Raw genomic sequence first — 16,654 nt, forward strand, 5'->3', positions numbered from 1 at the left:
CCTAAGAGTTACTACAGGGGGTCCTCCCAATCTTTGTGTGATAGAAACTTTTTTTCTTCTTTTTTATATTAACCACTTGAACCCTAGTGTCCATATTCTGAGAACTTTAGCCAAAAATAGCAGATCTACAAGCACACAACGCCTCGCACCAAAGCTCTACACCAAGAGCTTTGGTGTAGAGGGGAAAAAGAGCAGACTAAGTACAGAGTGAAAGGTCAAGTCTATCAAGTATTGACGGTTCAAGTGGTTAAATAGCTGAAAACACAAATTGACATGAATCCAAAATACACTGATGATTTTGTAGTCAAACGATGAAACTATATGGAATCTATGATACGGTTGTGGGGGTCCCTGCTTCATCTCCCTCTCGGCCAAGGGGTCCTTGGCCTGAAAACGTTGAAGACCCCTGCTATAGACTATTTGAGCATAGAGATAATCTGACTACTTATTAAAGAACATGTAATTGTTATATTTTTTTTCCCTGCACACTAGATTAGAAGTTTGTTGTTTAATGTTCTGTGAAACCGTAACTTCCTGTTATTGTTGTTAGCTCATTTGCATATACTGTGAGACAATGGAATAAATGTAGGACGTTCTGTCATGTGTATGAAAATAAGAGTTTGAATTCCGGTCGGCGGATTTCAAATTAAGAGCAATGGTAGAGTAGGCTATTTTCTTTATGGAAAAGGAAAGGAAATGTCATTCATTCATTCAATCATTCATTAGTTTATTCATTCATTAACTCACAACCCATACGAATAAAGAGTGAACACTGGTCTAGTAGCTTACGTATTACTTTTTACTATCGGCACGGCACGTATTTTGAAGTCCGCCGACTAGAAGTCAAAGTGGTACTTTCTACAGTTTGACAAACCGAGAGAGAGAGAGAGAGAGAGAGAGAGAGAGAGAGAGAGAGAGAGAGAGAGAGAGAGAGAGATTCTTCACTCTCTTCATTGAGAATCAGATTGTCATCATATAGCTCACACAGGCCTATGGTGTAAATGTTTGTCTAGTAATTAAAGGTTTAACTTTAGATCAAATCAGTCTTTCTAAGATGAACAGAGTGATCCTCTCTGTCCTCCTCTTCATCATGACTGTGAAGGCTGATGAAGGTAAAAAACTGTTTCTTTATTCTTTGTTCATTTTTGCTCACTTTGAGCTGACAATTCATTAAAAATGTTTTAAAGCAAACCCTAACCCAAGCAAAACAAATTAACACAAATCTTTGTTTCTGGGTGGGTCCCTGGAAAAGGAATATATTTTCAGATGGGGGTCCACGGCCAAATACATACAGTATAATTCTAGGGGTCCTTGACATGAAAAAGTTTGAGAACCACTGATTTAGAAGAAGGATTTAGAAGACACTTATAGAATTGGGTAAATATATTGAAAGACTTGCACAAATGTTCACGATTTTTCAAAAATAGCAGATCTACAACCTTGTATATGCTATTTTTAATAGCTATAGCTATAGCCTCAGTTTTTAATGTGTCAAGTGAAATACTGTATAGAGTATATCAGTGTTTTTCAAACATTTTCAGGACAGATCATTTAATACGTAGCCCTGCGGACACACATCTGAAAATATTGTTGTTTCGGGACTCCCAAAGAGAATATTTGTGTTCAAAATTATTCCAAGATTTAAGAGAATTTATTGAAAGTTTAAAAAAAATAGTTACAAAATTATAGATCTACAAGCGTATGACATGTTGCTGCGAGTTGCGTGAGCTTGTAGATCGGCTATTTTAAAATATCTGATGTATAAAATATGGTACTCTTGTAACTGATTTGATGCTACATTAATTAATTTATCTGGGTGGACTGGGGACCCCCTGGAACCCCCTCAAGGACCCCGGCGGGCCCCCAGTTCTTATGCCATTGTATATTTACATTTTAATTATTTTAATTATCTTGTTTGATGCTGTTACGTTCTGTTACATTTATTATGTTGTTTTATGATGAATGCTCAGCACTTCGGTAAACCTTTGTTGTTTTTAAATATGATTTATGAAGTAAATTTGACTTGACATTGAGAACCATTGAGAACCCTTCAGGCCTTGACCCTCTAAAACAGGGGTGGGCAACTTTGATGATGGCGAGGGCCACTATATTTCCACCTTCACTCCAGAGGGCCACTATATTTCCACCTTCACTCCAGAGGGCCACTATATTTCCACCTTCACTCCAGAGGGCCACTATATTTCCACCTTCACTCCAGAGGGCCACTATATTTCCACCTTCACTCCAGAGGGCCACATTGCATATTGCTACGTCCTACTTTGTCAATCTAGTATCTCATACAAAAGAAGCAAAAAATAGCAGATTTTGAGCTTGTAGATCGGCTATTTTTGCTTCTTTTGAATTGGAATCCTGAATTATTTTTTTGTTATTTTTTTAATTGGAATCCTGAAATGTAACATTTTGATTTAATCAAACACATTTAGTTATATATTCATGTTGACTCTATGAACATAAATACAAATATACCTACATTGGACATAAAAATGAAATACATTTGAGTACTACTATTCTAGTCATTAAGCTACTAATATAGACTGATGGAATTAAAGCACGTTTGGAATTGTAACAGCTGAAATCAATAATATATTCAGTATTCCCATATTAAGCTGCGGGCCGCATTAAGTGAAGGTGAGGGCATGTATGGTCAGTTGCCACCAGTTGCCCATGTATGGTCTAAAATAATCATATTTCATATTTTAATTTGAGCCTATAATGTTTCTGTATACTCTTCTTGCCATCTTGATTATTATTATTATAATCTAATGTATTTTGATTGGTTAATGTTTTCTTCTTGACAAAACATGCATACACATGAACATAATATTTGTACATTTCTGTCAAAAGCAAACAAACTAAAAAAGTGTTTTCCATGTGAATTGTGTCTGCCGCAATATACTAAATCAGGGGTCTTCAACAGGGGGTCCCCCAAATCTTTGTGTGATAGAAACTCTTTTTCTCCTCCTTTATACAGTATCAACCACTTGCCAAAAATAGCAGATCTACAAGCCCACAACGCCTCGCGCTGCGAGGCATTGTGAGCTTGTAGATCGGCTATTTTCGATGAAGAGGTTTGGTGTAGAGAGGGGGAAAAGAGCAGATTAAGTACAGAGTGAAAGGTCAACTTTATTAAGTATTGACGGTTCAAGTGGTTAAATATCTGAAAACACACATTGACATGAATCCAAAACACACTGATGATTGTGCTGTCAAACAATGAAACTATATGGAATCTATGAAAAAGGTTGTGGGGGTCCCTGCTTCATCTCTCTCTCAGCTAAGGGGTCCTTGGCCTGAAAACGTTGAAGATCCCTGTACTAAATAGTATTATTAGTATCTTAGTTGTAGTAAAGTACATTTATTTTATTTATATTTGTGTTATTGTTGTCCAGGAGGGGTGTCCTTCTCATGGGGGAGAGACTTCACTATGACCTGTCCAGGAGAAGGTGATTGGTTCCTGAACAATAACACACCCATTGTAACTGATACGCTGCAGCGTACGCTGCAGCGTACGTATAACGATAGCGTAAAAGATCTGCTTTACCGCTGCAAATATCACGACGACAGCGGTGAAAAGTCCTACTCCTACCACTTCTACATCAGAGGAAAAGGTAAAAACATCTCTTTGTTATGGTGCGTCCATAGCTGAACGGTCAGCAGTGTTGGGGAAGTTAACGTTACGTGTAACTGAGTTATGTAACTAAGTTACATTTTGCTGTAACTCGTCGAGTAACTGAGATACTTTTTGGGTCATTTTATGGCTCAAGTTACGAGTTACAAGAAGTTACAAGTGAAGCTATAATTTTACATTTAAGTTTTCTTAAAGGAGTAGTTCACCCCCAAAATGACTTTTTTTCAATTGATTATTCACGCCATGGAGACTTGAGTTCAATAATATTTTTAGTTTTTTGTCGCATTCCTAAGACAAAACTTTGATTAGAGTAAATGTACCCCCATTGATTCCGGATGGGGACCCGAATCCATTTGGGCCCCATCCGGAATCAATGGGGGTGAATGTATTGTAATCACATTTTTGTCTTAGGAATGCGACAAATATTATTGAACTCAAGTCTCCATGGCGTGAATAATCAATTGAAAAAAGGTAATTTTGGGGGTGAACTACTCCTTTAAGATTGACGATCAAATGTCCTCAACAGATCATAATGTTCTTATTTTTTTACTTTATTTTAGGAACACAGATGTTTACTAAAGAAAATGTCAACCTTTTTGAAATAAAACATAAAACTCAGTTGAGAGGCATATTTCTGCTGGCATGTGACTTTTTTTGTAGGATATTATATTTTGTTTCATGTACACCAAATGTACATTCTCAATTTTAACGCTGGAAAAAAAAAAGTAACTCAACTACTTTTTCTATGTAACTTGAAACTTTATAAGTTACATTTATCCAGGGGTATAACTTTAACTTGATGAAGTTACTGCCATGGTGAGTTACTTGTAACTGTACAAGTTACGCTTTCAAAGTAACTTCCCCAGTGAGTCTGCCCAGGACTGTTGATGTGTTCCTGATAGCTCTCCTCTGAGGGCAGCCCTCAGCTGGCTCAGCCCTCTGCGGGTGAAGCTGGAGACTGAATGAAAATATATATTTAATAAATAATAAATATTATATTATTATTATATTACACTGTTTCCCAAACAGTGTAATATATATTTAATACATAATAAATATTATATTATTATTATATTACACTGTTTCCCAAACAGTGGGTCGGGGCCCCATTTTTGGGTGGTGGACCCATTCTTTATGGGTCAGGGATAATTATAAATGTACTATTTACGATTAAAAAATACAATCTAAGATTAATAACATGAAAAATAAAGAATAAAAAATACATTTTGTACAAGTTTCCTACAATTCCAAAAATATTATTGCAAAAATGTTTTTTTTTTGTGTGTTTTTTTCATGTTTCAGAAAAGAAAAATAGTAATAACATTTTCCGAAAACAATTCAGAAATGTCAAACAAACAAATGATTTTTTGCACCTCATTGTGTGTTAAAGAAATGTGATACAGTCTTATGCTGGCTCCAACAATACAACGTTTCACCCAATAGAATGCCTTCATCAGGAGAGCAACACTACTGTGTGTGGACATTACTTCTAACTGTATTTTATTTTATTTAGTCCAGCACCAGTTGGAGATGTAGGGATGAAGTGCCTGTCCTGCCTTGTGATTTTGTCATCCCAGCATCTGTAATTGATTGAATACTTTGATTGAATACTTTAATACAGGGGTTTTCAAAGTGGGTGACGGGGCACGGGGCACAAGCACACAACGCCTCGCATCGCGAGGCGTTGTGTGCTTGTAGATCGGCTGTTTTCACTAGTTTTGTGCGACGGCCTTGTATGATGAAGCAGGGCTTTGCTTTGCCAAAAGACGTACACATTTGAAACTTGGAGATACGAGGTTTCTGCCCAACATTGACGATATTTTAGTGATTAGGTTGCGAGGAAAACTTTGACATTATAGCCATTTTGGTTAGAACTGACTGAAAATAACTTTGTACATCAACTTTAAAATGCTACTAAATATTTGTTTAAGTGTCCAAATAAATTCCAAATATTATCAAATTATCTTGCGGCACCCCTGGACTGCCGTCACGGCACCCCAGGGTGCCCCGCCACCCACTTTGAAAAGACAATATTTGGAATTTATTTGGATACTTGAAAAATGGCTATTATCTCAACGCTTTCCTCGTAACATAATCACTAAAATATCGTCACTGTCGGGCAGAAACCTCGTATCTCCAAGTTTAAAATGCGTACGTCTTTTGGTAAAGCAAAGCCCTGCTTCCTCATACAAGACTGTCGCACAAAACTAGAGAAAACAGCCGATCTACAAGCACACAACGCCTCGCATTGCGAAGCGTTGTGTGCTTGTAGATCTGCTGTTTTCACTAGTTTAGTATATTTTATAGATGATGAATACAAAACGTCGTTGTCGGGTTTCCACCCGACAACGACGATATGCTATAAATATAAGGTGCTGGGAGTGAAAATTATAATGTAGGGGTGCCTCAGATTAAAAATAATATTCATGGGGTGACCTGAGACAGAAAAGTTTGGGAACCCCTGGTGTAGTTAATAGTTAACTACACCAGAACATAGTTAATGCTATGTTCTATCTCTCCCAGCATTTGAGTACTGTGTATGCACACATGGGCAACATACGGCCCGGGGGCCGGACCTGGCCCTTCGACCATCTCAATACGGCCCTCGAAGTCCTCAAGAAAAACAAAATTCCGCAATTAATTATTAGTAATTAATACATAGGCCTATGTACCATCTGAGTATCTACTGCATTCCATATTCCATCCGTATGTACTCAAATGTTAAATGTTTATAATGTAACAGTGAAACAGTCTGCTATGGATCCATATTTATGAACTAATTCATAGGCCTTAAAGGGGAAGACCACCCATTTTCAAAATTGAACTGTGTCATTAATATACCTTAGAGGAGTTGTGTGGAAATAGAAAAAAAGTTCCCCCCCTTCTGTGTTGCCTAGAACTGGAGGATGGATTTTGGGGTTTGTATTGTAGAGTACAACTTGATGACATCACACATTGTACTTTACAATACAAACCCCCAAATCAATCTTCCAGTTCTAGGCAACACAGAAGGGGGGGAACCTTTTTTCTATTTCCACACAACTCCTCTAAGGTATATTAATAACATATTTCAATATTGAAAATGGGTGGTCTTCCCCTTTAAAGACACCACGCAAAATAGGCAATATGTGTGTCTGTGTCTATCAAATTCATACAGTTTTAACTTCATTCAGCACTTTGTGTTTCAAGTTTCAATTGTCCAATTTGTGGCCCTTCACTCACTTTATCAAAGTCAGTGTGGCCCCCTGGAAAGAGATGTTGCCCACTCCTGTTGTAGACGTATAGTTAATGTTATGTTCTATCTCTCCCAGCATGTGAGTACTGTTTGGAGGTATAGTTAATGTTATGTTGTATCTCTCCCAGCATGTGAGTACTGTTTGGAGGTATAGTTAATGTTATGTTGTATCTCTCCCAGCATGTGAGTACTGTTTGGAGGTATAGTTAATGTTATGTTCTATCTCTCCCAGCATGTGAGTACTGTTTGGAGGTATAGTTAATGTTATGTTCTATCTCTCCCAGCATGTGAGTACTGTTTGGAGGTATAGTTAATGTTATGTTGTATCTCTCCCAGCATGTGAGTACTGTTTGGAGGTATAGTTAATGTTATGTTGTATCTCTCCCAGCATGTGAGTACTGTTTGGAGGTATAGTTAATGTTATGTTGTATCTCTCCCAGCATGTGAGTACTGTGTAGAGGTATAGTTAATGTTATGTTCTATCTCTCCCAGCATGTGAGTACTGTTTGGAGGTATAGTTAATGTTATGTTGTATCTCTCCCAGCATGTGAGTACTGTTTGGAGGTATAGTTAATGTTATGTTGTATCTCTACCAGCATGTGAGTACTGTTTGGAGGTATAGTTAATGTTATGTTGTATCTCTCCCAGCATGTGAGTACTGTTTGGAGGTATAGTTAATGTTATGTTGTATCTCTCCCAGCATGTGAGTACTGTTTGGAGGTATAGTTAATGTTATGTTGTATCTCTCCCAGCATGTGAGTACTGTTTGGAGGTATAGTTAATGTTATGTTGTATCTCTCCCAGCATGTGAGTACTGTTTGGAGGTATAGTTAATGTTATGTTGTATCTCTCCCAGCATGTGAGTACTGTTTGGAGGTATAGTTAATGTTATGTTGTATCTCTCCCAGCATGTGAGTACTGTTTGGAGGTATAGTTAATGCTATGTTCTATATCTTTTCCCTGAGAGGGTTGCTGTGGTGTCTTGCCACAGCAACTACAGAACTCTTTTTCTTTTTCTTACTTCTCTGTAACATGTAACCTTAAACTGCTGTGCTGCCTCTGGGCAACTGAATTTCCCCCGTGGGATAATAAAGGAATCTATCTCCCAGCATACTGTATGGAGGTATAGTTAATGCTATGTTCTATCTCTACCAGCATGTGAGTACTGTCTGTGTAGACCAGGGTTTCCCAAACTCTTTTGTCTCAGGGCACCCCATATATTTTTTTTTAATCCGAGGCACCCCTACATTATAATTTTCACTCCCAGCACCTTATATTAATAGTATATTGTCGTTGTCGGGTGGAAACCTTGTATGTCCACAACTGTTCGTTTTGTATTTATCATCTATAAGATGATCTAAACTAGTGAAAACAGCAGATCTACAAGCACACAACGCCTCGCATCGCGAGGCGTTGTGTGCTTGTAGATCTGCTGTTTTCACTAGTTTTGTGCGATGATGAAGCAGGGCTTTGCTCTGCCAAAAGACGTACACATTTGAAACTTGGAGATACGAGGTTTCTGCCCGACAGTGACGATATTTTAGTGATTATGTTGCGAGGAAAACGTTGAGATAACAGCCATTTTGGTTAGAACTGACTGAAAATAACTTCATACATCAACTTTAAAATGATACTAAATATTTGTGTCCAAATAAATTCCAAATATTATCAAATTATCTTGCGGCACCCCTGGACTGCCGTCACGGCACCCCAGGGTGCCCCATCACCCACTTTGAAAACCCCTGGTGTAGAGGTATAGTTAATGTTATGTTGTATCTCTCCCAGCATGTGAGTACTGTGTGGAGGTATAGTTAATGCTATGTTCTATCTCTCCCAGCATGTGATTGGTGCGTGGAGGCTATAGTAATAGTTTATGTTCTATCTCTCCCAGCATGTGATTGGTGTGTGGAGGCCACCACTGCAGTGGTCCTCACGGTGCTCCTAGTGGACATACTGGGGACCGGCCTGGTCATCATGATGGTCTACCTCTACACCAAACGCAACAACAACAGCAACGCTACAGGAGCAGCTGCAGCAAGCAAACGTAAGACCATCCTATACCTGTCACCCTCTTACACTGCATCATACATGGGCAACTGGTGGCCCGGGGGCCACATGTGGCCCCCACCTTCACTTAACTGTACTGCTGCCGTTGACAGTCCTCACCGTCATTGAAAGGGTTAAAACCATGGCGCCGTTGACGGCGAGGACTGTCAATCTTATTGTATTTACTGTAAAGGTATAATTACTTACAGTACATCGCTCCGCTCCCGCCCGCATCGGTAATGTCCACGATTTGTTTACAACGCATGTCGGGCGTGCACGCGAAGTGAACGTCCTCCATAGTAAATCCATTGAGAGGCCCATAAAGAGACTTCATTTACTCCAAAAGAGACATTTTGAGCCAAAGGATAGCCTGTATAATGTAAACAAAAGACTCGGCTGGGCGCATCCATGTTTGCCTTCTGGACCCACACTGTCATGTGACTAGATGACGTAATCGTTGCCGTCAAGTGATAATCCAAAAAAACAAAAACAACCCCCTTCCGGCCCTTCAAAATAATAGCGGCAGCCTATGGAGGAAACGGCGCGGCACCGAGGCACCAAGCAAACTTCAGATTAAAAGGCAGTAATTGTGTTAATGCGGCCCGCAGGTTAATACCCGAATACTGATATATTATTCATTTCAGCTGTTAAAATTCAAAACATGACCTGCTTTAATTCCGTCAGTCTATATTAGTAGCTTAAAACAGTTTGGCTGCCCTCGGTAGCCAAACACGTTCACAGACGAGATAAGGTTTACATGGTAACCCGCATCTCAGACGCTTGCTACGGGTGCTGGTGAAATAAAAAACTGCATGCGTCATGACGCACAGAGCCAGAAGCAACGGAGAGCGGCCATTATCCACTGACTCCTATTCTATGCTGAAACATAAAAACGGCTTTATCTCAAAATAAGGTGCAAATAACGCTGAGGAGGCCGAGATCCGATTGTTTTCACGGCGACACTATGCTGTGATGATCGGCCCCCGGTTAGGATTTTAGTTTTCGCGACCGTTTGTAAACAAACAGATCTCCTTACTGGTGCAGACCAGTTGAGTGCTCCATCCTTTTTTACCTGGGTAGTCATTTTTGAAGTGCCCAGGTAATATGTCTTTTTGATCTCCTTCCTGGATCGTCAGTGTACACCCACGTGCACACGCACGGAGCTTCCGGGGCTCTTCAAAATAAAGCGTAAGTGAATGGTGGCAGCCTGGGTGTTAATGACTAGTATAGCAGTATATGTTTTTTTATGTCCAATGTATTTGTATTTAGGTTCATAAAGTTAACATGAGTATAACTAAATGCGTTTAGTTATAATTAAATCCAAATGTTACATTTCAGGATTCCAATTAAAAAATAACAAATAATAATTCAGGATTCCAATTCAAAATAAGCAAAAATAGCCGATCTACAAGCTCAAAACGCATGCGTTTTGAGCTTGTATAGATCTGCTATTTTTGCTTCTTTTGCATGAGGTACTAGAATGACAAAGTACGTCGTAGCAATATATATATATATATATATATATATATATATATATATATATATATATATATATATATATATGTATGTATATGTGGCCCTCTGGAGTGAAGGTGTAAATATAGTGGCCCTCGCCATCATCAAAGTTGCCCACACCTGCTGTAGATTATGGTCCTTTTCTGTTGCTTTTCACCCCCTTTTTCTCCCAAATCCCATCATTTTGCCAATTATTTCCTCCCAGCAGTGCTGTCCAGGCCTGGAATTCCGTCATTTTGAGGTCAAGGCCACTTGGCCTTTGGTGTTGTCCATTTTCCGAGGGCACAAAGGTCAAATGCCAGGGCAGGAAGGCCATCAAATAAAACAAGATTTTAGTCCATTGAAAGAATTTGTTGAATATAAGGGTTAGGAATGATAACCTAATCTGCAGTGAAATGGATAAATGATGGAATTTACAATCTGATCCATGCTCAGCCCTGCACCAATCAAAGTCACTGGATTGGTTTAAGATGGGGACTCGGGGGAGTTAAGATTTCAGAATCTCAACAAAATACACTGGTGTCTACATGACAAGAAAGAGACACTGGTGTCTACATGACAAGAAAGAGACACCGGTTTTTCTACTGTCTACATATCGTACTGTCCTCACTCCACTAAGGGGTCCTTGGCCTGAAAACATTGAAGACCCCTGCAATTATCAGACCATTATCTGAACCTGTTAACTCCTATAATGTAGGTGTTAAGCGACGTGCGTGTGACGTCATTAAACAACCCCCCCCCCCCCCCCCCCAAACATGGCATCACCAATGCAACACTGCCTGTTATGGATTCTTGGGACATGAAAAGTGTGCTCATGCAGAAAAAAGGTTGAGAAACACTGTGTTAGGGAACCAACTCTCTCTAGCAATGATTACTATCACAATATAGAGCTTTGACCTTTCTAAAAAGAAGGAAACAAAAAGACTATCTTCCACCATCTTTAGTCAAGACAAGTTAAACTATATATAGCACCGCTATACGAGAGGAAACTCATTCACAGGAAACGCGTGCAGAAATACACTTAACTTCACAGGTCTGACTCAATACCATGACAGGAAATGTAAATGCAGATATATGAACGCTAAAAGGTTAAAGTGCGATCCCACCACCGTGGAGAAGAGATGCTCGAATGCACCGCATCCTGTTTGGTACACACGAGCACAATGGACTGTTGGGGGGGGGGGGGGGGGGGGGGGGGCGGTGGTGTGGTCACTGCAGTACGCGTGTATACTTACAGCCTCTGGCATTTGGCATTTGGCAAGACCCAACTTCATTTTTGAAGCGGTGAAAGCCGCTTCCAATGAGTGGCTTTGTGTGTCCCATGTCCATATATGGTAATTTCAGTCCAGAATGAACAGGTTTTTTCAAAAACAAAATGTCTGTCACCTCATGTCCATATATGGTCATTTCAGTCCAGAATGAACAGGTTTTATCTGTCCCGTACGTCCAGAATATCAGTCCAGAATGAATAGGTTTTTTCAAAAACAAAATGTGTGTCCCATGTCCATATATGGTCATTTCAGTCCAGAATGAACAGGTTTTATCTGTCCCGTACGTCCAGAATATGTGTGTAGTGTCCGTCCCGGTCTGATGATTGGATACTTTGAGGATTGGTCAAGCTTCATATGACAATTCGGCCCTCCAGATAAAAACATTTATTCATTCATTCAGAATAAAGAATGTATCCATGTGTTCCGAACACATAGAATAAAAGTTCACCACTTCACTTCGAACCGAGGTTTGATTTTTAACTTAATCTTTGCTTCTGGGGGGTCCCCGGAACTAAATATTTTGAGATGGGGGTCCGCGGCCAAATGTCTTCTGAATCCTAACAGTTTTCTGAAAAACCAAACCTCGGTTCGAAGCGAAGCGGTGAATTTGTATTCTATGTGTTCTAGATCTATACATTCTGTGATCTATACTTTCTATGAATGATTTTGTCTGGAGAGCCAAAGTGTCAATCAAGCTTGGCCAATCCTCAATTCCTCATTCTGGACATGACAAAACTAACCAATCACAGCGCGGAGATGCACGGGACAGACACGGGACAGACAAAGCCTTGGAAGCGGCTTTCACCCACCCCTTCAAAAACGTATGTTGCGATATCAGTGGTTCTCAAACGTTTTAATGTCAAGGACCCCCATCTCAAAATATGTTTGTTCCAGGGACCCCCAGAACCAAAGATTTGAGTTAAAAATGAATTTGGGTCTTGCCAAATGCCAGATGGTATAACACACACACACACACACACACACACACACACACACACACACACACACACAGTACACACAGTGTCTACACACTGAGAATCTCAGTGGACCGGGTCCCATCATAAATGGTAGACGGTGCATTTCATAGTACCTTTTGGGCTGGCTGTGGCTCAGGAGGTGGAGCGGGTCGTCCAGTGATCCGTGAGCAAGACACTGAACCCCACAGATATAAAAAGCTAGATACCTCCCTCCGATGGGGGGGGGGGGGGGGGGGGGGGTTGGTCAAAGAGAGCTGGCAAGCCTCCCAATAACTCTATGCAAGCCTCCAGAGTTCTGAGGCGGGGCTCTTGGGAATTCTGAAGGACGCTTCCTTGTGCGTCACAGAATGGGAAGCTCGGTAGGCCAATCAGATGCAGGACTGGCAGGACTCCCTCTTTCCCATTGGAGGGGGCAGGTATCTAGCTTTTTATATCTGTGCCGAACCCCACACTGCCTCCAGTTAGTGTTGGGGAAGTTACTTTGAAAGCGTAACTTGTACAGTTACAAGTAACTCACCATGGCAGTAACTTGATCAAGTTAAAGTTATACCCCTGGAGAAATGTAACGTATAAAGTTTCAAGTTACATAGAAAAAGTAATTTGAGTAACTCGAGTTACTTTTTTTAGCGTCAAATTGAGAATGTACATTTGGTGTACATGAAACAAAATATAATATCCTACAAAAAAAAGTCTCATGCCAGCAGAAATAAAAAAAATAAGAAAATTATGATCTGTTGTGGACATTTGATCGTCAGTCTTAAAAAAACTTAAATGTAAAATTATAACTTTGCTTGTAACTTCTTGTAACTTGTAACTTGAGCCAAAAAGTATCTCAGTTACTTGACGAGTCACAGAAATATGAATGTAACTCAGTTACCAGCAAGTTACAGCAAAATGTAACTTAGTTATGTAACTCAGTTACATGTAACTTTAACTTCCCCCACACTGCCTCCAGTGAGTGGGTGGGTGTCAGGTTGGTGTGTGAATGTGGGAAGTAGAGGACGCTGGCGTCGACTGTTCGCCGCTTCACTTCCCAATTTATGAATGATTTTTTTGTAAAGTGCTTTGAGCACTTTGGAAAAGCGCTGTAAAAATGCAATTCATTAAAGCACTTCATAATGTGAATTACATTCACCCATTGACACACATTCACCCATTCTCTCTCATACGCACGGGTGCACAATCACTCACACACTGAGGATACCATGCAAGGCACCAACCTGTTGCGTGTGTGTGTGTGTGTGTGTGTGTGTGTGTGTGTGTGTGTGTGTGTGTGTGTGTGTGTGTGTGTGTGTGTGTGTGTGTGCGTGCGTGCGTGCGTGCGTGCGTGCGTGCGTGTGTGTGTTATTGTCAGTGTGTATTAAAGTGTGTGTCGTTGTGTATCTGCAGCAGGTGGGCGTCGTAAGAAGGCGGGCCGTGGAGGACCCCCCACCCCCTCCCCCGACTACGAGGTTTGTTCTTTATTTCATCAACTCATCTCTGTTACGCTCCTTTACCTATGAACTGAGTACAAAGGACCCCGATGGAAACAAGCCATAGAGCTGTCTTGGGTTTAAAATCCTCTTAGCAGAACTTGTATTGAACTGTACTGTCCTGTACTTTGTTCCTTATGAACTGCTGATAAAGTATTCAATCAATCGATGGTTCCAATCGTTCTATGCAGTTCAAAACAAAGTGAGTCCTCTGGCTATAGTCTAGTAAATCTAGGGAAGAAATCCACTCAGGTTGGACAACATGTTATTATTTAGTTTTCCAACTGATTCTGTTTGGAAATTAGGTCTACTAGCCAGGATAAAACAATCTACCATGATCTGCTCACTGCAAATACCCACAGTGGCCAAATCAAGTTGGGATCCCATCGACTTTCTATACAGGAGGAAAATACCCAGAAAAGAACATCAGCTTTAAGTAGGATGTGAGGGGTCTAACTAGGGGTTTGTCATGATGCTGAACAAAAAAACACAAAAAAAACATTCCTTGGGTCAATGAATGTTTTTGTGCAAAACAAATGATTGCAATGGATTCAGCATCATGACAAACCCCTAGTTAGACCCCTCACATCCTACTTAAAGCAGATGTTTTTCTGGGTATTTTCCTCCTGTATAGAAAGTCGATGGGAGCCCAACTTGATTTGGCCACTGTGGGTATTTGCAGTGAGCAGATCATGGTAGATTTTTTATCCTGGCTAGTAGACCTAATTTCCTGTCAGAATCAGTTGGAAAAACTAAATAATAATTTTTTGTCCAACCTCTGCCTTAATTTTATCGGACTAGTATTTCTACACCAAGAATAGAAGTTTGATGCAGTCATTCAGTTTAAACAGCCTCTAGACTGGGACAGCTTTCAGAAAACCACCAACTACTGAGTCATGATAATAAACCCTTAGACTAAAAACTACTTATGCTAATTTCCCCGACCCGGTTCTTTCTCTGTGATATAAATGGTCTTAGCTAGCAGGCAGCCATTATGGACAGGGAGACTAAATAAATACTACATTGGAACCCTCACACACTCCACCACCACCCACACTTTACTGTAGCTGGCATAGCATAGCAAACTCCCTGTTCATTTTAACCTGCTAGTATTTCAAGCGTGTGAATCAAAACAGCACCCCGGTTTTGACAATGGAACAAGGGGGGAGGGAGCGCTTGTTTTCGGTGGAGATGACGGAGGCACGCCGGCGTTATATTATAAACACAATCTGTTCTAGCAATCATGACATAGGCTATTTATTATAATCACTAATTCACTATGAAGTGTCTTTAATTATAATTAAAGTAAAATAGTCAAATAACAAACAAGGACAAATTGTTGTGCCCACAACCTTATCAAACCAAAATGCCTAAACTACTGTAAATGTAGGCCTATTATAACTATGATAATGGTTCTTAATTAGTCCCAATTATTAAGTATAATACTTGACCTTATAAATATAGAATGTTTATGATTATATATGTTATGAAACATCGCATAGTCGAGCGTTGCGGCGGTCGCATGAGCCGACTCAGCTCCGTTACCGACTTATGTGCCGTTATGGACAGAATAGTAAATCTTCAGCCCCCTGAATTTCGTCACCTCCACGCGGTCCAGGGGAACACAATGGAGCGCTCCCTACCTCCGGTTCAGCCAATCACAAGCTTCCACTGCCGATACCGGGATGCTGTTTTGTTACACACATTTCAAGCTAATATAACTGTTTGTCTTGTTTGTCTTGTTTTCACAGCAACTCAACATTCACACCCGCTCTCCTGACACCTACGCCACTGTTAACAACAGGACATAATGAAAGCTACAGACAACTCAACCACGGTGCAAAACCACACTGATTCTATACATACACAAACCACACTGATTCTATACATACACAAACCACACTGATTCTATACATACACAAACCACACTGATTCTATACATACACAAACCACACTGATTCTATACATACACAAACCACACTGATTCTATACATACACAAACCACACTGATTCTATACATACACAAACCACACAGATTCTATACATACACAAACCACACTGATTCTATACATACACAAACCACACTGATTCTATACATACACAAACCACACTGATTCTATACATACACAAACCACACTGATTCTATACATACACAAACCACACTGATTCTATACATACACAAACCACACTGATTATTGTACATACACAAACCACACTGATTCTATACATACACAAACCACACTGATTCTATACATACACAAACCACACTGATTCTATACATACACAAACCACACTGATTCTATACATACACAAACCACACTGATTATTGTACATACACAAACCACACTGATTCTATACATACACAAACCACACTGATTCTATACATACACAAACCACACTGATTCTATACATACACAAACCACACTGATTCTATACACAAACCACACTGATTCTATACATACACAAACCACACTGATTCTATACATACA

General features: G+C 40.0%; 1 protein-coding gene across 1 annotated transcript; it reads left to right on the top strand.

The window, feature by feature from the left end:
- The first annotated feature begins 1,002 nt into the window (after window positions 1-1,002).
- LOC308289593 (T-cell surface glycoprotein CD3 epsilon chain-like) lies at window positions 1,003-16,084 on the top strand. Its single transcript, XM_080731324.1, has 5 exons — window positions 1,003-1,112; window positions 3,411-3,629; window positions 8,776-8,928; window positions 14,083-14,144; window positions 15,917-16,084. Exons 1-5 carry the CDS (start codon window positions 1,055-1,057, stop codon window positions 15,974-15,976), a joined length of 552 nt encoding a protein of 183 aa, XP_080587450.1. The 5' UTR covers window positions 1,003-1,054; the 3' UTR covers window positions 15,977-16,084.
- The last annotated feature ends 570 nt before the right edge of the window (window positions 16,085-16,654 follow it).

This window comes from Nannobrachium achirus (genome assembly GCF_963921795.1).
Source record: "Nannobrachium achirus genome assembly, chromosome: 8".
NCBI classification, from domain to species: domain Eukaryota; kingdom Metazoa; phylum Chordata; class Actinopteri; order Myctophiformes; family Myctophidae; genus Nannobrachium; species Nannobrachium achirus.